The 20,681-nt window shown below is 39.1% G+C and overlaps 2 protein-coding genes across 2 annotated transcripts; both read left to right on the plus strand.

Annotated features, from left to right (window-relative positions):
- On the plus strand, window positions 1–13,731 carry LOC127414985 (peroxisome proliferator-activated receptor delta-like). The gene is made up of 8 exons (XM_051653414.1): window positions 1–403; window positions 3,721–4,158; window positions 5,285–5,436; window positions 6,832–6,970; window positions 7,167–7,366; window positions 7,657–7,860; window positions 11,136–11,379; window positions 12,168–13,731. The coding sequence occupies exons 2-8, from the start codon at window positions 3,777–3,779 to the stop codon at window positions 12,413–12,415; spliced, it is 1,569 nt and encodes a 522-aa protein (XP_051509374.1). The 5' UTR covers window positions 1–403; window positions 3,721–3,776; the 3' UTR covers window positions 12,416–13,731.
- A 1,603-nt stretch (window positions 13,732–15,334) lies between these two features.
- mkrn4 (makorin, ring finger protein, 4) lies at window positions 15,335–19,367 on the plus strand. Its single transcript, XM_051653845.1, has 8 exons — window positions 15,335–15,501; window positions 15,965–16,096; window positions 16,183–16,460; window positions 16,536–16,669; window positions 16,769–17,010; window positions 17,103–17,213; window positions 17,297–17,411; window positions 18,601–19,367. The coding sequence occupies exons 1-8, from the start codon at window positions 15,431–15,433 to the stop codon at window positions 18,715–18,717; spliced, it is 1,200 nt and encodes a 399-aa protein (XP_051509805.1). The 5' UTR covers window positions 15,335–15,430; the 3' UTR covers window positions 18,718–19,367.
- Window positions 19,368–20,681: the final 1,314 nt, after the last annotated feature.

Here is a 20,681-nt window from a genome sequence, read left to right on the forward strand (position 1 = left end):
GGAGTTACTAGACCAGATTGAGCAAAAGTTAGTGCTAGAATACCAGTGCGTTGGCCATCGTCTGCTCCGTTTTAAAAGGATTTTCCAGCAAAGTGGATACAACATACATTTTGGAGGCAGAAACCTATATTTCTTATTTTAAACATACCTGACAGTAATTGTTTTGGCAAGGATATTTTTCAGCGTGGGCAAAAAAATAAGGAAAATATTTTAGCACTAAGCTAGCTGGTGCTAATATCAGGCTAGCATGTGTGGGATGAGATACATGGGGACACCGTGATGGTTAAACTGATATAAACCGACGGACTATGAGCTCTTCAGAGTCTAAAATCCACTTATCGCCACACACGAAGACTATATTCATTCCCGTTTGGAAACTTCGGAACTAGCCCATAAAACCAAGGTAATCCAAAACTGCTAGTTAGGCAATATTCAGCAGTTATACTTAACTGATAACAAACAGTAGGGGTTCACATCAGGTTAAATATATGCTGTTGTCTGCCGAATGGTTAATGTTACCGTGTCAAGAAACGTTTGTTGTCATGTTTTTCTCAGTGATATTTGGTGTGCCTGTCAGCCAAGCTCATCTCATTCTGACTAGCTTTTTGGCTAATTTGTATTATTAATATGGTTCATTACAAATTTGTCAAGGTTCCATTAACAATGTGTTTATCACATTTATGTAATTACTTTTGGTGCTTGATTAGCTGTATCCTATATCCACAATCTAGGAAAACTATTCCACAGCTAACTATTAACATACAGTAAGACCAGGACTTCCAGGATACATTAGTCAGCACATTCTACATAGAACAGCTATTTTGACTTTGTTTTGCAATAACATTCTTATTTCCAAAGGTTCAAACACTGGTGACCGGTTACTAACAGTAACATAATATTAGGGCAAATTTGAGCACTGCAATGCCTGCAGCTGTCATATCAAGTACACTGTTTTCTGGATCAAACAGACAGTGTAATTGTTAAAAGACTGAAGAAAGCTTTAAAAGAGAGAGAGAAAGAGAGACTAGGTTATAGCTTGTTGCACATCTTAAAGTTCATAGTACTGCAAACAATGTTTTAAAAAAGTTTGTGATTTTGCTACATGTAAGAGTATTAAGTACCTTGACCTTGTGTTCACAGGGGTCAGGCAACTTTCACTTTAATAATATAGGTTACAAACTAGTATTTGGCAACATTTGTCTCACAAAGGTATAGCTTGCCATTGCGTAATTTTATAGTGGCTTTAACTTGCACCTTGTAATAATACTCCTAGTGTCTTTAACTATTCACAACATCTATGAAGCAACTGAAAGTGTCCAGACACTGGAATGTGTGTCTGTCAAAACCTACGCACTGTGACTCATTTAAGTTCCTCTGTGCGGGTAGGCTCTTGCATGCAACCTCGGTACAAAGTAGACAACCTGAGAACCTGCACGACTGGTTGCTGACAAGTCTCAACAGTAGCTCAAAGCTTTTGTTATCGGTCCATTTACTGTATGTCAGTTAACGTAAAGCCTATTAATATATATGGTAGGCTTGGTCTTTTTCCAAGCTCCCCTTTGTGGTACAGTAACAACTAAAATGTCTCGTTGAATTAAATTTCATTGTCTTTGTTATGGGTTAGTCAGAGCCTAATGTTACCACTGGGCTGGGTAATCCTCTTGTCAGGATTCAAGGATTACTAACACAGTCTGTTTGGCGGTGGTCACCATCTTCCACATGACCAGATACTCCCACATCTGTTATCAATGTCTTCCACACTGAGAAGAACCAAGGACTTGACCGTATTCAACCAATGAGCCCACTTCCCCTGTGCGCTTCATCTTGCTTAATGCATGTTGACGGTACGGGACCAGTACACAGATTACTCATGAATTGTGAACTCTAATTCTGCACATTCAGTTGTTTTAATACGTTCTATGAACACCTTGACTGGTAATGTACACGCTTTACCACATGAAACACAATCTACACTCACTCAGCACTTTCTAAGGAAGACCAGTACACCTATTTTTTTATGCAATTATCAATCAGCCAATCATGCGGCAGCAGTGCAATGCATAAAATCATTCAGATATAGGTCAAGAGCTTCAGTTAATGTGATCTCAGTGATTTAGACCGTGGCATGATTGTTGGTGCCAGACAGGCTGGTTTGAGTATTTCTGTAACTGCTGATCTCCTGGGATTTTCATGCACAACAGTCTCTAGAGTTTACTCAGATTGGGGCCAAAAACAAAAAAACATCCAGTGAGTGGCAGTTCTGTGGACCGAAATGCCTTGTTGACGAGAGAGGTGAACGGAGAATGGCCAGACTGGTTCGAGCTGACAGAAAGGCTTCGGTAACACAGATAACCACTCTTTGTAACTGTAGTGAGAAGAATAGCATCTCAGAATGTACAACACATCGAACCTTGAGGCAGATGGGCTACAACAGCAGAAGAACACATTGAGCACTTTATTAGGACTATAGTGTTCCTAATAAAGTGCTCAGTGAATGTATCTTGGCCTTTGTGTGGACAGGTTATGGTTTAACTTGTTTGCTCATGCAAATAGGTAATAGAACATTTTTCTTGTCAATGTTTTTATTTCAATGACATGGCAATTTTAAAGCCAATCCGGTTTATTTTATGTGACCCTCAATTTATATGCATCCTATGTGTACACAGTGACTAAATGCATGTGCACTCATTAAAGGTGCACTCATTCAAACGCAATAATTTCAAGTGACCGATGCCACTGTAGAAATTCACTATTCACAGTCAGCCATGAATCATTTAATCCATGAATTAAAGTGTCCAATAACAGGGCGGTTACTGAGATAAAATTAGTTGTGTTCGGCTGGTCATGTGATCCTAAGATGGCAGTCACCATGAGGAGACCCTCTCAGTGTAGAATAAAGCAGGTTTTATAAGGTTACTGATATGATTAGGAATTTCATCTTATTTAAGAGTACATGATTTTAGACATATGTTTCAAAATTACCCTTAATTTCTTTAGGAGTAAAACCATGAATGAGAAAAAAATTATTGAGTGTACCTTTAAATCGGAATGTGCACACTATTTGCACTTTTCTTTGTTTTATTTTCTTTGATGCATCATACTTTTTGGCCATCTGATCAGGTTTAAGGACATTTGATTATGTAAGCTTTGTTACAAAAAAGTATTTTGGTTTGTCTTCATCTAATAGACATACCACCTTTTCACTGAAGCTTTCTTTGCTGGGTTATCTTATCTTTTAAAGTAAACAAGCAAGCAGAGCCTTAATTGATTTATCACCTCTCATATTGTGTAGACTAAATATACCACTGACCTGAAATCACTGACGGCATGTTTTGCGTCTGACTGACTCAAAAAGATAAAGGCCACGTAGTGGGAAGTGGTGAATTAATAAATAGCCAAATAGAGAAAGAGAAATGCATGTGCCAGATAGCTAAGACAATAGTTAGTTAGCCACTTCAGTTGCAGATTCTCTACATTTGTGTATCTTTTTCCTTTATGCACAACATTTGAAGTATAGAAGTCGTTTTTGAGCATTTGAGCCAAATTATTCATATTTCATTCAGCTAATAATTTTCAATATCATACCTTGCATATGGACTGTCAAAAAGCCCTTATATTGGATAAAACGTGGGATCATTATGATGACGGTCTTGTTTCGATACAGTAGTTTGACATTCTATTACAATAAATGACTTCTCTTTTCTTCTCTTTTCTCTGAAGAGTGGCAATGTCACGTGATGGATGGTTATGAGTTTTAGCGGCCAGACAGGAGAACCATGGAACAGGTTGAGCAACCTACCTCAGAAATTAAATGTGACAGCCCTGTAGCCCAAAGTCATGTGACAGTGACAGGAATTATGGAGGGCCAGCCCTCTCCACGGCCGGACTTGAACTCTACACAGATTCTTGAAGTCACAACATGGATAGCTACTCAGGAGGCTGAGTCTGCATCCTCGGATTGTGGAGGTATGTCAGATCTGCAGGAGCCGGGCTCAGCATCAGCTGAGGAGGGCAGTGAGGCATCTGATGCTATAGGAATAGAGGCCTCACCTGGCAGCAAGGGATCATGGGGGGTGAATCTACAGAATGGAGATGGAGCAGAGCAGGAGAGTTCTCAACAGAAAGGCAATGCTCCCATAACAGCTCAGACTTTTTCAGGTAAAATGTCTTAAAATGTGCTTCGGCACATCAGAGCCAGTAGTAGTATGATATGCCATTTATGGCATTATTCTGACTTTCTCACATGCATGCAATAGTTCTACTTCTCATATTCAAACACAAAGCTATTGCATTTAAATGGCTGGGCTTTATCAGGTGATGGCATTAGCCTATCCTCTGTGTTTATTCTTACTATACACCTCTACATATAATATAGAAATAGTTTCTATTAGGGGTGCACTCATACAAAATTTGTGTTCCGATACCATTTATTTACAACACCATCTGCTGATACTAATAGTTCTGCGGTTCTGCTTTTTTATGCTACCATGTTTCAATTAACTGATACTTAATTACACAACTTCATAAGAAATTTAAATAACTATTCTATATGTCACTCGGTTTCTGGAAAAATGGTCATAGTATAAACAAAATACTGAAACAAAAACCACATTATTAACTCACATTAACATTCTTAGCTCGCATTATCTCAATTCTGAATGGCCTCCTGTTAGGTTCACATTAAATTGGCAAGATTTCTTAACTCACATTAACGCAATTCTGAATGATGAAGTAGCCTCCACTTTAGCTTTAACAAACTCATCATATTCCTTGCTGTGTCAAGCTTTTAGGTGAGAAGTCACAGTAGTTTTAACAGTAGTTCCACCTCGTAAAATCTTTGCTGTCATTGGCACCTTATTCAAATTAATTCCACAGAAGAGACGTTTTTTTTCACACACAACACAAGTTGTAGACTAATTATTTTCCATGCCTTTTTACAGGAAATAATCAGCCTTGATTATCAGCTGTTTTTAAACAGATGGCCGATGTCCGATAGTTCAGATAATTGTTTAAATCAGCCAATACAGATGTTTGGCCAATACATTGGTGCATGTCTAGTTCCCAACATACACAACTATGGTAAAGCCACTTTTATCCCTTTAAAACCACCAAACAAATTCTGTTAGAAAGTTCTACAGATGGTGGTACCAGCTCCTGATTTGGTAGCACTGAGGTGGGGGGCCTTAAAAATGAAAAATTATAGGACATAAGCCAGTAATAGTAGTGTTATCATTCTCATACGAGACTTCGGTAAAAGTAGTCTCTGTCTTTGTTTCTTTCTCAGATCCGTTACAGGTTCCCTCCCTCTCATTGTCTGACCAGTTACAGCTGGGTCGGGATGACCCTAGCAGTTTGGGCCTAAATGTTGAATGCCGCATATGTGGAGATAAAGCCTCTGGATTTCATTATGGAGTTCATGCTTGTGAAGGCTGCAAGGTAATTTTGCTGAGCTTGCAACTACTGCAGTCACAGTTATTCTAAAGCAAACATTCACGTACCATACTACTGTAGGCCAAGAACCAGTTTATTCATTTTCAACCTTTTTTAACTTTCTAAGACCTGGATGAGATTGCTGTGTGAATTTTCCATTTCCCTTTATGATTTGTAACTAGTAGGACCTTAATACCATGAAAACAAAGCGATTTCTTGGAACAGCAAATATTTTGCCTAAAAAATGTATGTCCTCATATGGGGACAGTGGGTCTATGTTTTGGAATTTTCAATACCAAGTTATAGAAAATCAGCTTAGTGTTTTTCTCTTCTTTGGCTACAAAATTTTAATGTTCTCTCATTGCATTGTCAAACAAACAAGTAGTAGCCAGTGCTGTAGCGTTTGAAAAATCCAAAATTATCTTCAGTTCTGAATCAAAGTAATTGTCAGTATAGTCCAATGACTGCCAACCATGTTGGAATCAAAATTAACTTAATCAATTCTGAATCTGTGTTCTGTTCAACATAGTACAATGACTGCCAATCTTGTCGTTCGGTGCAAAATGTCTTCTGCAGCCTGAAATTGAACTTCTTTCTAACCTGATGTCTGGAATGAATGCACTTGGCTGCATAGGAAATCTATAGGCAGCTGTGTTGCTCCCAAATCTGTTAATGGCTTAACCTACAGCATTTTAAATAAATGCACCGATCTCAGAATAAGGCAGCATTTGTCAGCTTTCAGACGCAGCCTTTGACTACCAATAGTGATCACGCCCACTGACATCATCATGAACAGTGTGCTGGTTTGTGATAAATCATTGGAATTTTCAAATCGGCACATCAGATGAAACTTGATGTTACTCTTTTGACGCAAACTGGTTTAAACTTAATTAGGTTTCTTATCAGATGCACTTTTGTTTGATCTGCTCACATAGAAGCATTTCACTGAAATTAGCACCATCTTGTTTTGTCATGTTACATCATGCTTTGATAATTTAATTGAACCCTTAAATGAAAGCCTAGAGTCTCCTGATATGAGGTCAGTCTGTTGAAATGAATTTAAATTATGTATACGGTATACAGAAAAGCCAAAATTAAATGTCCTCATATGAGGACGCGGGGTTGCACAAGGTTTAATACAAATGAAATCACTGGAGTTCCTAATGCTTGATATGAGGTCAGTCGGTTGAATTGAATTTCAGTTATGTATAGGGTGTACAGAAAAGCCAAAATTAAATGTCCTCATATGAGGACGCAGGGTTGCACAAGGTTTAATACAAATGAAATCACTGGAGTTCCTAATGCTAGAAGTTGCACTTCTGTGATGAAATAATTCAGCAATCTATGAGCATGTGTGCCTTGCTCTTTTCCAGTTACTTTAAAAAAAAAATTTTTTTATAGGGATTTTTCCGACGCACAATTCGCATGAAGCTGGAGTACGAGCGGTGTGAACGTGCCTGTAAAGTCCAGAAAAAAAACCGGAACAAATGCCAGTACTGTCGTTTCCAGAAGTGCCTGGCACTAGGCATGTCCCACGATGGTGAGCAGCCCACATACATGCAAACACAATTTAAAGCATCCATGAAGGGCAGCTTAGAATTTTACCACTCGCTTTGCATGCACTAAAATGTGAGGTCTTCATATGCGACCATAAATTGCTGCTTGCATTTTGAATGTGTGCTGGGTTATGTTGTTGCACAAAATAAACTAAGCTTGTTTTTATTTCTCTCCCTTAGCGATCAGGTACGGACGTATGCCAGAAGCAGAGAAGAAAAAGCTAGTGGCAGGGCTCCTTGCTGGGGAGAACCTGCAAAGCTCTGGGGGGGGTGACCTCAAAACCCTGGCCAAGCATGTCAACACGGCCTACCTGAGGAACCTCAACATGACTAAGAAGAAAGCACGGAGCATTTTGACGGGCAAGACTAGCTGCACAGCGGTATGCATTTAGTTTTTAATGAGATGCCCCAGACAATTTCAGTTTTATCATGGTTTATTGCAGCTTGGTTAAGTTCAGTGTGGTATTGTTTAACTGGGTTGCTGGAGGAGCTTTTACAGTTTTACAATGTAATATCAATTTGCAAAAGCACTTTCCTTGGCAGCGAGGGTCACCATTTTTTATTGTGTACCTTTGGTTGCCATAGCTAGTCAAATAAAAAGTTGTGTTTTCATGATTGATCTGCTGCTTTTTTCAATCCTTTATTAATCAGATTCTCATTTTATCACCAGCCATTTGTGATCCATGATATGGACTCACTATGGCAGGCAGAAAACGGGCTGGTCTGGAACCAACTTAATGGAGCGCCACCAAACAAGGAGATTGGGGTACATGTCTTCTACCGCTGCCAGTGCACAACAGTGGAAACTGTACGAGAACTCACAGAGTTTGCCAAAAACATCCCTGGCTTTGTGAATCTCTTTCTTAACGATCAGGTGAGAAACATCCGGGTATACTGTGACATCTCCCAAAATTGGTGACCATCGCTGAATCCTTGATAAACATCGGTGCTAGTTGCCAAATTAGACTTGTGGTCTGAATTTTGTAATCAATAATCTGTTGTCAGTTCTATTCATTGTATATGTTTGTAAATAGAGGTCAAATGATAGTGGATTTTGCAGATACTGATAACTAAGGTGGTGGAAAAGGCCGATAAACCAATTAATGAGCCAATAGTTTGTTCAGATAGATTTATAGAATGATCAAAGATTCTTCATCATTCTTTACTATGATGGACATTTACATTGAGGCTACAAGAGTCCAAAATGAATTAAATCCCAAAAGCAGTTTAGTGTGCTAGCAAAATACTAACAAGAATTTTAAACGAGCCTGAAATACACCAGGGAATTTTATTTTAAAAATGACAGATACTTGACTCAGTTACAATGCCCTATACTGTATGTAAATATTTAATAAATTAAAGATTTTTGTTGCCGACAGTATATATTCTCCAGATGAAGAGTTTTGTGTATATACAGTTGAAGTCAGAAGTTTACATACACTTAGGTTGAAGTCATTAAAACTCATTTTTTAACCACTCATCAGATTTCATATTAGCATACTATAGTTCTGGCAAGTCGTTTAGGACATCTACTTTGTGCATGACACGAGTCATTTTTCCAACAATTGTTTACAGACAGATTATTTCACTTTTAATTGACTATATCACAATTCCAGTGGGTCAGAAGTTTACATACACAATACAAGTTAACTTTGCCTTTAAGCAGCTTGGAAAATTCCAGAAAATGATGTCAAGCCTTTAGGCAATTAGCCGATTAGCTTCTGATAGACTAATTGGAGTCAATTGGAGGTGTACCTGTGGATGAATTTTAAGGCCTACCTTCAAACTCAGTGCCTCTTTGCTTGACATCATGGGAAAATTAAAAGAAATCAGCCAAGACCTCAGAAAAAAAATTGTGGACCTCCACAAGTCTGGTTCATCCTTGGGAGCAATTTCCAAACACGTGAATGTACCACATTCATCTGTACAAACAATAGTACCCAAGTATAAACGCCATGGGACCATGCAGCCATCATACCACTCAGGAAGGAGACGTATTCTGTCTCCTAGTGATGAACGTAGCTTGGTGCGAAAAGTGCAAATCAATCCCAGAATAACAGCAAAGGACCTTGTGAAGATGCTGGAGGAAACAGGTAGACAAGTATCTATATCCACAGTAAAATGAGTCCTATATCGACATAACCTGAAAAGCTGCTCAGCAAGGATGGAGTCACTGCTCCAAAACCACCATAAAAAAGCCAGACTATAGTTTGCAAGTGCACATGGGGACAAAGATCTTACTTTTTGGAGAAATGTTCTCTGGTCTTATGAAACAAAAATGGAACTGTTTGGCCATAATGACCATTGTTATGTTTGGAGGAAAAAGGGTGAGGCTTGCAAGCCAAAGAACACCATCACAACCGTGAAGCATGGGGGTGGCAGCATTATGTTGTGGGGGTGCTTTGCTGAAGGAGGGACTGGTGCACTTCACAAAATAGATGGCATCATGAGGAAGGAAAATTATATGGATATATTGAAGCAACATCTCAAGATATCAGCCAGGAAGTTAAAGCTCGGTCGCAAATGGGTCTTCCAAATGGACAATGACCTCGAGGATACCTCCAAAGTTGTGGAAAAATGGCTTAAGGGCAACAAAGTCAAGGTATTGGAGTGGACATCACAAAGCCCTGACCTCAATCTGATAGAAAATTTGTGGGCAGAAATGAAAAAGCGTGTTTGAGCAAGGAGGCCTTCAAACCTGACTCAGTTACACCAGTTCTGTCTGGAGGAATGGGCCAAAATTCCAGCAACATATTGTGAGAAGCTTGTGGAAGGTTACCTGAAACATTTGACCCAAGTTAAACAATTTAAAGGCAATGCTACCAAATACTAACTAAGTGTATGTAAACTTCTGACCCACTGGGAATGTGATGAAAGAAGTAAATGCTGAAATAAATCATTCTCTCTACTATTATTCTGACATTTCACATTCTTAAAATAAAGAAGTGATCCTAACTGACCTAAGACAGGGAATGTTTTCTACGATTAAATGTCAGGAATTGTGAGTTTAAATGTTGGCTAAGGTGTATGTCATTTAGCAGACGCTTTTATCCAAACCGACTTTCAAATAAGACACATAGCAAGCAATTTGTCATACAAAGTTTTACAACATCTGCAGTATAGGACTGCCAAGTTCTCACAGTGGCTAGAGTAGTAAAGATGTTAGCACAGAAGAGACAGACAAGGAATTTATTTTTATTTATTTTTTACATTAAGTGTATCTTGAGTGCAGTGGTAAGTACAGTTAGTGTGGGTTGGTTAAGTGCTCATGGAACAGATGTGTTTTCAGCTGGTTCTTGAATGTTGAGAAGGTAACAACAGATCGTGTGGAGGTTGGAAGCTCATTCTACCACAGAGGAGCCGAGAAAGTGAACGATCGTGAAATAGACTTTGAGTCTCTTTGTGATGGGACCACCAAGCATTGCTCATTCATAGACTGCAGAGAGCGAGTTGGAGCATAGACTTGAAGAAGTGAATTAAAGTAAGAGGATGAGGTTCCTTTGGCTGTCCTGAAAGCCAGAGTCAAAGCCTTAAATTTGATGTGGGCAGCTACAGGTAGCCAGCGGAGTGAAATCAAGAGTGGGGTGACATGAGCCCTTTTTGGCTGATTGAAGGCCAGATGCGCTGCTGCATTCTGGCTTAATTGTGTTAGCTGGAAGGCCACCCAACAGAGCATTGCAGTAGTCCAGTCTTGAAATGGCCAGAGTTTGGACCTGGAGCTGTGTAGCATATTCAGACAGGAAAGGTCTGATTTTCTTGATGTAGTAAAGCGTGAATCTGCAAGACCGGGCAGTTGATGAGATGTGTGCAGTGAAATTAAGCTAGTCATCTACCACCACTCCCAGGTTCCAGGCTGTTCTGGTTGGTGTTAGTGTAATTGTACCAAGATGAAAAGTGAGGTTGTGGTCAACAGATGGGTTGGCTAAGGTCACAAGGAGTTCTGTCTTGGCAAGGTTGAGCTGAAGGTGTCGTTCCTTCATACAGGCCAAAGTGTCCGAGAGGCAGGCAGAGATACGAGCTGAGACAGTAGGGTCATCAGGCTGGAACGACAGGTATGTAAATTCTGACTTCATCTGTATATGTGTGTGTGTGTGTGTGTGTCTTTGAGTAATCAATTAGGTATTGACACACATTCTCTTCATTTCTCAGGTAACGCTGTTAAAATATGGAGTTCATGAGGCCATATTTGCGATGCTCCCATCTCTCATGAATAAAGACGGGCTGCTGGTGGCCAATGGGAAGGGCTTTGTGACGAGAGAGTTCCTGCGTAGTCTGCGCAAACCTTTCAGTGAGATCATGGAGCCCAAGTTTGAGTTTGCGGTCAAATTCAATGCTCTGGAGCTCGATGACAGTGACCTTGCTCTGTTTGTGGCAGCCATCATATTGTGTGGAGGTAAGGGCTTGGGTCTTTGAGGCCACATCCACACTAAAACTTTTTCATTTGGAAACGCATTAATTTTGCTAAGTTTAGGCCTTTCATCCACACTGAGATGGTGTTTTTGTCCATTGAAAACTGAGCTTTTCGCAAAATGCTCTCCAAAGTGGATACATTTGAAAACGTCGTCTTTGTTGTAGTGTGGACAGGGAAAATGGAGATATTCAAAAACGATGCAAGTTTGTTGTCATGTTATCCATTCAACCAAAAAAAAAATCAAGATGGTGGCCCATGTTGTTGTGCCTGCTGTCCACAATGATAGCATTGTTAAAGATAAATGTTACTTTGTACAACCTTCACATTCCATTCCTTTAAAGGCGACGGGAAGTTGTCGCGGAATTGCTTTCCAGCGGCAGAACACGAGGACAATTGCGTTTCAGACCATACATGGAAATGACGCAGGGCTACGCTTCTTACATTTTTCTGCATTTGCAGTAAGGGGATTTAAGTGTTGTCAGAGGTATCAGTGTGGATGAGCAGCTTTTGAAAAATGGCAGTGTGGACAAAGAGCATTTCGAAAAGGAAAACAGTTTTTTTTGTTTGTTATTCATACAATTTACATCTACAAAAGAATCTGACTTTGTTTTTGGTTTGTTTTGAAAATAAAACAAACTAAGCTTTTACTAAGTACTCATTAACCAAAACAACAGGAAAACACTCTTAGTTTTGTTTATACTAGATGTAAATAGTTTTATTTTTTTATTTTATTTTTTTAAGTAGCTGAGGATTGTCTCTCTTTGCTCTAGATCGTCCTGGACTGATGAACGTGACACAGGTAGAGCAGATCCAGGATGGTATCTTGCAAGCTCTGGACCAGCATCTTCAGGTACACCACCCCGACTCTACTCATCTCTTTCCCAAACTACTTCAGAAGATGGCTGACCTAAGACAACTGGTCACAGAGAATGCCCAACTTGTTCAAATGATCAAAAAGACTGAATCTGAGACCTCCCTCCACCCGCTTTTACAAGAGATCTACAAAGACATGTACTGAACACAAGACTTAAGTTATGCTTTCATTGACTTGACAGGAGTATGAACTCCAGAATTCCCTCCTGAATGGAGAGAATGCACACATCTAAATGGGGCTGGTGGTGCCATGGGATTTTTTTTAAATGAATTTTGTAAAGGACTTTTACAAATATTGAGTTTGATTACTGACTTTTTCTGAGATTGTGAAGCGTTTTTTATTTAAACTCAAATCTGTTCTTATATACAGGACATTAGACAGTTATCATCTAGTTATCATTTACTACTACTGTCATCATGTTGTTCTTCATTTGCTTGATGAGGGCTAACACCTTTAGAAGTTGTCTTTTTCATCATAATTTTGTTTTGAAAGTACTTTAAAGTGATATATAGTATGTATATGTTTTTTTTATTTTTTTTATTTTTTTTTTAAGACGGAGCACAAAGCAGCTCAGAGCACAGTCTAGCTCTTAAAATACCACTTATGGATGTGTTTTGTGTTTGTAGGGCTTTTATTTTTGTGATTATTTTACTTCCCCTCTTGATTCTGTTTGATTAGGCACTTTTACTTAAGTAAAAGATATACTCCACACAAAACTTCACAGCAGACAGTTATATTATTATAGAAATTGTGTTACTTTGTTGAGGATGTTGTGTTCAGTGTCAGCTGCTACAAATATATATTTGTATTGAAACTAAGGACAAATCTGTTTATTAATTTACTTGGTATTCATGCAGACTTTAACTCTTCCTTTGACATAAACCTTTAACAGTGTGAAAACACCATCTTTTCAGTTGTATGGAAGGAAATGTTGGCTCACTTTGTTCATAATATACATGTAAACTGTTATGATGTGCTGAGCCCTTTTTTATGCATTAGTAAGATAATGATGCTTGTATTAAAGCATTCTGTCAGTTATAAGCTTAAGGTTGAATTTACTGAATTAAGACATGACATCAGTTATATTTCATTGTCTACTTAATAAACAGCTGTATTAAGAATGTCTTCCATAAATATATTGAAATTTCACTGCTTAGGAGTTTTTAGTGGGCAAGAGAAATGGCAATTAGAAAATATTGATTGAATGTGTTCTGTGGATTTGTATTAAAAAAAAACAAGCAGGCTATGGTTACATTCAGACTACAACATTATGCACATAAATGTAAAATTAATTCTCAATCAGTTTTATTAACAAGAAAAGTGTCATGGTGCATCGATTAGTAATTTGGGCATTTCCAAAACGGGTCTTGTCACAAAACAGTCCTGAAAAACTGGGGGTTCAATGCAAACATGTTGAAAAATATGCCAACACTGAATTAAATGAACTGATGTGAAACACATCTACCATTCAAAAAAGATATCTGAGATGTTATTTTATAGCTGAAATTTGCTATTCTGATTTGTTTAGTCTATCAGTGATGTATGGTCAAACTTGTTACTGTGAAAGAGACATGAAATTACAACTAGCATACTGTACTAAAGCTTATTCCCATGCCATCCTGGACATGTTTTATTATCATAGTTGCATCTTAGTAAAAAAATCCACCAATATCTTTCTAACTTTCCAGTCTAAGCCATCTTTGAGGTCAAGATGCACAGGTGTTATAAGTCGTTTAATATTTTTATAGATCTTAGTAAAACAGTTCCAGACACTATACAGTATTGTGTGATTTATCAAAAGCTTCACACATGCCAATATTTCACAAGCATTTTGCAGTCATATTAATGGGAATGTTCATCCAAAAATGAACATTTACTCACCCTCATGCCATCCCAGATGTGTATGACTTTCTTCTGCTGAAATACATCTCAGATATACAGATATTTTCAGAAGAGTATCTTAAAAAGCGATACGATAAGTGCGGGTGAAACACAGATCAACATTTTAAGTCCTTTTTTAACCATAAATCTGTCAAAATGTGAAAGTGGAGATTTATAGTAAAAAAGGACTTAAATGTTGATCTGTTTCTCACCCACGCTTATCCTATCACTTCTAAAGATATTGATTAAACCACTTGTGTCTTATGGATTGCTTTTATGTGGCTTTTATGTGATTTTTGGAGCTTCAAAGTTCTGGTCACCTTTCACTTGCATTGTAAGGACCAACAGAGCTGAAATATTCTTCTAAAAATCCTCGTTTGTGTTCTGCAGAAGAAAGAAAGTCATTCACATCTGGGATGGCATGAGGGTGAGTAAATGATTAGAGAATTTTCATTTTTGGGTGAACTATCCCTTTAGATTGTTGTAAGTCAAGTCATTTGATTTGTATAGAACTTTTCACAACACTCATCGTTTCAAAGCAGCTTCTATTATGCTGGAATGTCTTGCAGTTCTCATTGAGCAGTTTAAATGAAAACGTGATTGAAAATAATGCTTTAAAAATTCTGTGACCTTTTAGAATTAATCAAACCAAATTAAATGTGAACATTTGGTAATTATTTATATAGATAGGCCTATATTTGATTATTTAACATTAAACGAAAATAACACATATAAAATACTATTTTATATGAATAATCCTGGATATAAAAAAAAGTGTATAAAAATGTTGCCAGTAAAAACAAATGCATGCCTGTCTTATCGCAGGTCAAAATGGGGAGGCCCCGCCCAACAATTATAAAAGTGTGCATTTCATTAGGCCATTCATCAGGCAAAGAGGGTCAAGCAACAAGATGGAGAGGGACGCACATTCCTCCAAATACTCAGGTGGCAACAGTGCAATATGTAGGTGGGTATGTTTATCAGCTGTTTACATATGCAGATTAGTGATATGGACTGTTGCAATCCCACCAGGCAAACAATTTTGCCAATAATGTATTAAATAAACGAAATCAAGGTCTGGCAACACATGTGCTAGTTTTCTATAGATGCCATGCTTTGAAGTCAGTTTTTCTTTCGAAACGTAAGTTTCCCACGGGCGGCCCTGGTTGGTCAGCACGCGCTCTGCGTGACGTGGGACTCCTTCACTCTCTCAAACACTCTTATCCGTTTACTCGCTCCGCCAGCCATATAAAAAACAGTTTTTAGAGGCTTTATAAAATGGATCGGTATAGTAGACCGTATAGACGATCGAAAAAAGGCGGCTTGAATGTGGAAAGAGAAATCTGCTGGTATTTTGTGCTTTTTATTGGATCAGAAGTTTGTTTTCAACTCCGATCATCTGTTTTAAAGTGACTTTTCCTGCTTCGTTTCTCGCGCAGATGTTTACATCCGGTTATGACACAAAGTCGTTCTAGTTTTAGTAGAGAGACTAGTGCAGTTACGAACTTTATGGCTTTAAATGCGAACTTTTATCGCAGATTAGTGGGGGAAAATACCGTGGCAAAATTTCTTCGCTTTTGAATGTCTAAAGTCTTACGGTTTCCGTGTATCGCTGTCGTCAATAACAACACGAACGGGTCCCTTGAGGGCTCAACTTTTGTTTTATCATATATTTATATATTAATCCGAAGTTTGATTTAATCGGAGGTTTAACATCAAGTTACAGTCCGTATCCTTTTCGAGAACTTGTGAAATGCCTGTGCTGCATTTAACAACAAATGTTATGTAATGGGCATGTTACTGTGTTTACAGGCAGTTCATCAATGGATGTTGCCGCTATGGTCAAAGCTGTTACTATCTGCATGAGTTTCCTGCAGTACAACCATTCCAGGTTCAGTGCAGGTACTTCCAGAAAGGTGGTTGTTGGTTTGGGGATCGTTGCAGGTAAAGAGCCAGCTGGTTTTAAGTTCGAGCAGTGGTTTGTCAAATGATGTTGAATTGTTAATTCGCTCCCCTGTTTCAAATTGCAGGTATCTCCATGTTCCTCAAGGAGCTGAAGGGTCTTCAGAGAGCAGCAGGCGTGGTTCAGCACCTGCAGTGTACCCCCCTCCGTTGGCAGGCCGTGCTATGGCAGACCGTCGGGGATCTGAGCCCTCTCTTCCAGCTCAAGGGGCATATAGTCTGAATCGGAGAGGTTCTGAACCCCTGGTCACAAGTGTGAGCGTGTTACAACAGAATTTCGAACGCTTAACCACAGGCATTGCAGAAGAGGAAGAGTTTGGAATTGATGATGCACCTCCCCAGCATGGTATAATAATTTGTACTTTATTTTAATTAGAAGTTGGCAACAAAGATTTGTTTACCACATTTTCCCTTTCCTCAGGTGCATTAAGGCATATGCAACAAAACAACGCTACCTATTCCAATCCTTTACGCAACGGTAGTTCAGCAAGCTCTCTGCCTGGTGCAGCACCTGCTGAAGTCCATAAAGTAACCATGTCTAAAGCGGAAACAAAGGTCTGTATGTGTATTGAAAATCGCAGGCATTTCAATAGCTGCTATACATTGATTTTGGGTCTCAATGGCCAGGGTTTAAGTCATGTTATTGGATTATAGGCAACCAGTCTGACAGAGAGACCGGATCAGGGTGGTGCTGCAGTTTCGACTGGGCAGCAAAACTCTGGGATCTTTGACCAAAGCAAAGATGTGGTCTGTGGCATCTGCATGGACAAGATTTCTGAGAAATCCACTGCACAGGAGCGCCGTTATGGCATCCTACCCAACTGTAATCATGCTTTCTGTATTAGCTGCATTGTTACCTGGCGAAAGACGAAAGACTTCCAAGAGGATGTCATCAAGTGAGTTTTCTCCATGTTTTATTTTTGTCTTCTTTTTTTTTTTTTCCTGTTCCCTTGTGCTTGTGTAATGCATTTTATTTTTCAAAAAACAGGGGCTGTCCACAGTGCAGAGTAAAATCCTCCTTTTACATTCCCAGCAAGCACTGGGTCAGTGATGGGGAGGAAAAGGCATCACTGATAGCCTCTTTTAAAGAGAAGAGCAGGTTAGAATTGTTTATTTGTGGGTTTAGGTCTTTTACAGTTTGTTTGGCTTTTTAAATTAACTATGAAATTCTTTGTTCTTTAGTAAATTAAAGTGCATGTTCTTCATGCGTCATGGATGCTGCCCCTTTAAGTCAGAGTGTATCTACAGTCATGATGGGCCCCCCGTCACACACCGTAGCAGGCGCTCTGCACCCAGGGTAACACTTGTTTGTCCACATCCTTTTTACCATTCTTTCTTGAACTTGCATTTTGTATATCCCATGTTTGTAAGCGGTGCATAATACACTCACTGACCACTTTATTTGGAAAATGTGATTCATGTGATTATCTGATTGGCCAATTGTGTGGCAGCAGTGCAATCCATAATCATGCAGATATGGGTCAGGAGCTTCAGTTAATGTTCACATCAACCATCAGAATGGGGAAAATGTGGTCTCCGTGATTTCAACTGTGGCATTATTGTTGGTGCCAGATGGGCTGGTTTGAGTATTTCTGTAACAGCTGATCTATGGGATTTTCACACACAACAGTCTCTAGAGTTTACTTAGAATGGTGCCAAAAACAAAAAAACATCCAGTGAGTGGCAGTTCTGCTGACAAATGTATTGTTGATGAGAGAGGTCAATAGTGAATGGCCAGACTGGTTCGAGCTGACAAATGCTACTGTAACTCTGATAATTGCTCTGTACAACTGTATCAGAATCAGCTTTATTGCCAAGTATGCCTACAAATACAAGGAATTTGTCTTGGTGACAGGAGCTTCCAGTGCACTACAATACAGCAACAAGACAGAGATAATAATTAAAAAATAAATAAAATAGAATAAAATAAAAATTGAATAGAAAATAGTGTGTATATATAGAATACACAAGACAAAAATGCATACACGTATACATATACACTTGCGTAGTGCAAATTTAAATACAAATCTGTTATATACAGTGCAAGGGAATGTAATGGCAGAAGAGGTAGGATGTGTTGGATAAATATAAAAAGACTAAACTGTGAATTGCACATAATTTTTGCTCAATGGAGCAGTTTTAACTGTTCATGATGGAGAGCCTGAGAGACTGTAGTGAGCAGAATAGCATCTCGGAATGCACAACATGTCAAACCTTGAGGCGGATGGGCTACAACAGCAAAAGACCACGTCGGGTTCCACTTCTGTCAGCCAAGAACAGAAAGCTGAGGATGACGTGGAAATATAGACGTTATTTTAATTCATTGAGCAGGGAGAAACTTTTTTTTTTTTTTTTTAATAGAAAGTAATTAGTAATGTGATTTTTCTCATTAAGGATTGAGTAGTGTACTGTTATTTGTTTTAGATAAGTAATTTGAAGTGGATTGCTGTTTGTTACTTACCCAACAAAATGTATCATCTTTTCAGAACACCGTTGAGGTGCTGGAGGATTTGGACATTGATGGCATCCAACTTTGGAGCTACATTTTTGCCCTAACTCTGTTGGATGACGAAGATGATGACCTTCTGGATTTTCTTGACTAAAGACCTTCTTGAGCCATGTATATATCAGCTTATCAATCTTGAGTGAGCTTGGGTTATTTTCTGCACTGAAATCTAATTGTCCCTTTTTAGGGTTGGCTTGATTTTAGGTACCCCTCCATGTATGGCTAATTGTTTAGCCGTGTAGACTTGTGTGAGTGACTGTGTTTTGTGTATGTGAGTGAAAGTCTTTTGCCTTAAGTTTGTGAAAGAGGTTGAAAAATAAGTTTTGAACATTCAGATCTCAGTAAATGGAGTCTGAATCTTCAGGTTTTTGTGGGATGGGGACCAGAGCAAAAAAAAAAAAAAAAAGTGTAAGTTGATACATTGCATGGTTCACTTATTTCAGCTTGCTTTTTTTCACTTATTGATCATTTAATACTTCCAACTGTGCTGCTTCCTGATTGTTGGACCCTCTTGTCTGATACCTTTATATGAACTCTGATTTTAATTATTTGTTACTAGTGCTTAGTTTATATTGTGTCAGTATTCAGCCAAACACTAAATGTGCAACCTGTTGGCAGGCTTTTGATATACTGTTCTCTTTAGCAGTGTTAACAGGTGTTAGTTGTACTTGATGCCATATTTTATTACTTTTAGTACATGTTTGTATTCACTTAAAGAGAGGTGAAAATAAAAAATGTTCCACTGTTTGCCTCTCTTGATCCTCTTAGTCCTTATTTTGTAAAGTGTGCTACAATATAAGTCATGTTATTCATGAAGAGGAGTACTTTTATAAGGGGTGGGTTGCATACGAGTTGTCTAAAATCTGATGGCATGATGCATTTGATTCATGATAATATGATCTCTGAATAATACGTTTAATTGATATGGCTAGTCGCATGAATTATCAAATCTTAATTCCACTCTAAACCTGTAGGAGTCAGTAATGTACCAGTGTTGGTTCAGTGTTTGTGTAACGCTACAAAGAACCCAATCGAAAAATGTAACTTGTACACTTGTCTGAGTTTTCAACAGTGTTCTGTCAGTGTTTGAAAATATTTGTTACCATATACACTATATTGCCAAAAGTATTCGCTCATCTGCCTTTAGACGCATATGAACTTAAGTGACATCCCATTCTTAATCCATAGGGTTTAATATGACGTCGGCCCACCCTTTACAGCTATAACAGCTTCAACTCTTCTGGGAAGGCTTTCCACAAGGTTTAGGAGTGTGTTTATGGGAATTTGACCATTCTTCCAGAAGCGCATTTGTGAGGTCAGACACTGATGTTGGACGAGAAGGCCTGGCTCGCAGTCTTCGCTCTAATTCATCCCAAAGGTGCTCTATCGGGTTGAGGTCAGAACTCTGTGCAGGCCAGTCAAGTTCTTCCACACCAAACTCGCTCATCCATGTCTTTATGGACCTTGCTTTGTGCACTGGTGTGCAGTCATGTTGGAACAGGAAGGGGCCATCCCCAAACTGTTCCCACAAAGTTGGGAGCATGGAATTGTCCAAAATCTCTTGGTATGCTGAAGCATTCAGAGTTCCTTTCACTGGAACTAAGGGGCCAAGCCCAGCTCCTGAAAAACAACCCCACACCATAATCCCCCCTCCACCAAACTTCACAGTTGGCACAATGCCGTCAGACAAGTACCGTTCTCCTGGCAACCACCAAACCCAGACTCGTCCATCAGATTGCCAGATGGAGAAGCGTGATTCGTCACTCCAGAGAACGCGTCTCCACTGCTCTAGAGTCCAGTGGCGGCGTGCTTTACACCACTGCATCCGACGCTTTGCATTGCACTTGATGTATGGCTTGGATGCAGCTGCTCGGCCATGGAAACCCATTCCATGAAGCTCTCTATGCACTGTTCTTGAGCTAATCTGAAGGCCACATGAACTTTGGAGGTCTGTAGCGATCGACTCTGCAGAAAGTTGGCGACCTCTGCGCACTATGCGCCTCAGCATCCGCTGACCCCGCTCTGTCATTTTACGTGGCCTACCACTTCGTGGCTGAGTTG

Source organism: Myxocyprinus asiaticus, chromosome 24, assembly GCF_019703515.2.
Source record: "Myxocyprinus asiaticus isolate MX2 ecotype Aquarium Trade chromosome 24, UBuf_Myxa_2, whole genome shotgun sequence".
Classification (NCBI taxonomy): domain Eukaryota; kingdom Metazoa; phylum Chordata; class Actinopteri; order Cypriniformes; family Catostomidae; genus Myxocyprinus; species Myxocyprinus asiaticus.

What these genes read in the sequence shown, in the direction of transcription:
- LOC127414985 (XM_051653414.1), top strand. Translation starts at nt 3,777, where the DNA reads ATGGAACAGGTTGAGCAACCTACCTCAGAAATTAAATGTGACAGCCCT. An exon ending in ATGCTTGTGAAGGCTGCAAG is followed by an intron (nt 5,437 to 6,831) that starts GTAATTTTGCTG and finishes ATTTTTTTATAG; the next exon opens with GGATTTTTCCGACGCACAAT. An exon ending in GCAAGACTAGCTGCACAGCG is followed by an intron (nt 7,367 to 7,656) that starts GTATGCATTTAG and finishes TTTTATCACCAG; the next exon opens with CCATTTGTGATCCATGATAT.
- mkrn4 (XM_051653845.1), top strand. Translation starts at nt 15,431, where the DNA reads ATGGATCGGTATAGTAGACCGTATAGACGATCGAAAAAAGGCGGCTTG. An exon ending in TTCCAAGAGGATGTCATCAA is followed by an intron (nt 17,011 to 17,102) that starts GTGAGTTTTCTC and finishes TTCAAAAAACAG; the next exon opens with GGGCTGTCCACAGTGCAGAG. An exon ending in TCTTTTAAAGAGAAGAGCAG is followed by an intron (nt 17,214 to 17,296) that starts GTTAGAATTGTT and finishes TTTGTTCTTTAG; the next exon opens with TAAATTAAAGTGCATGTTCT.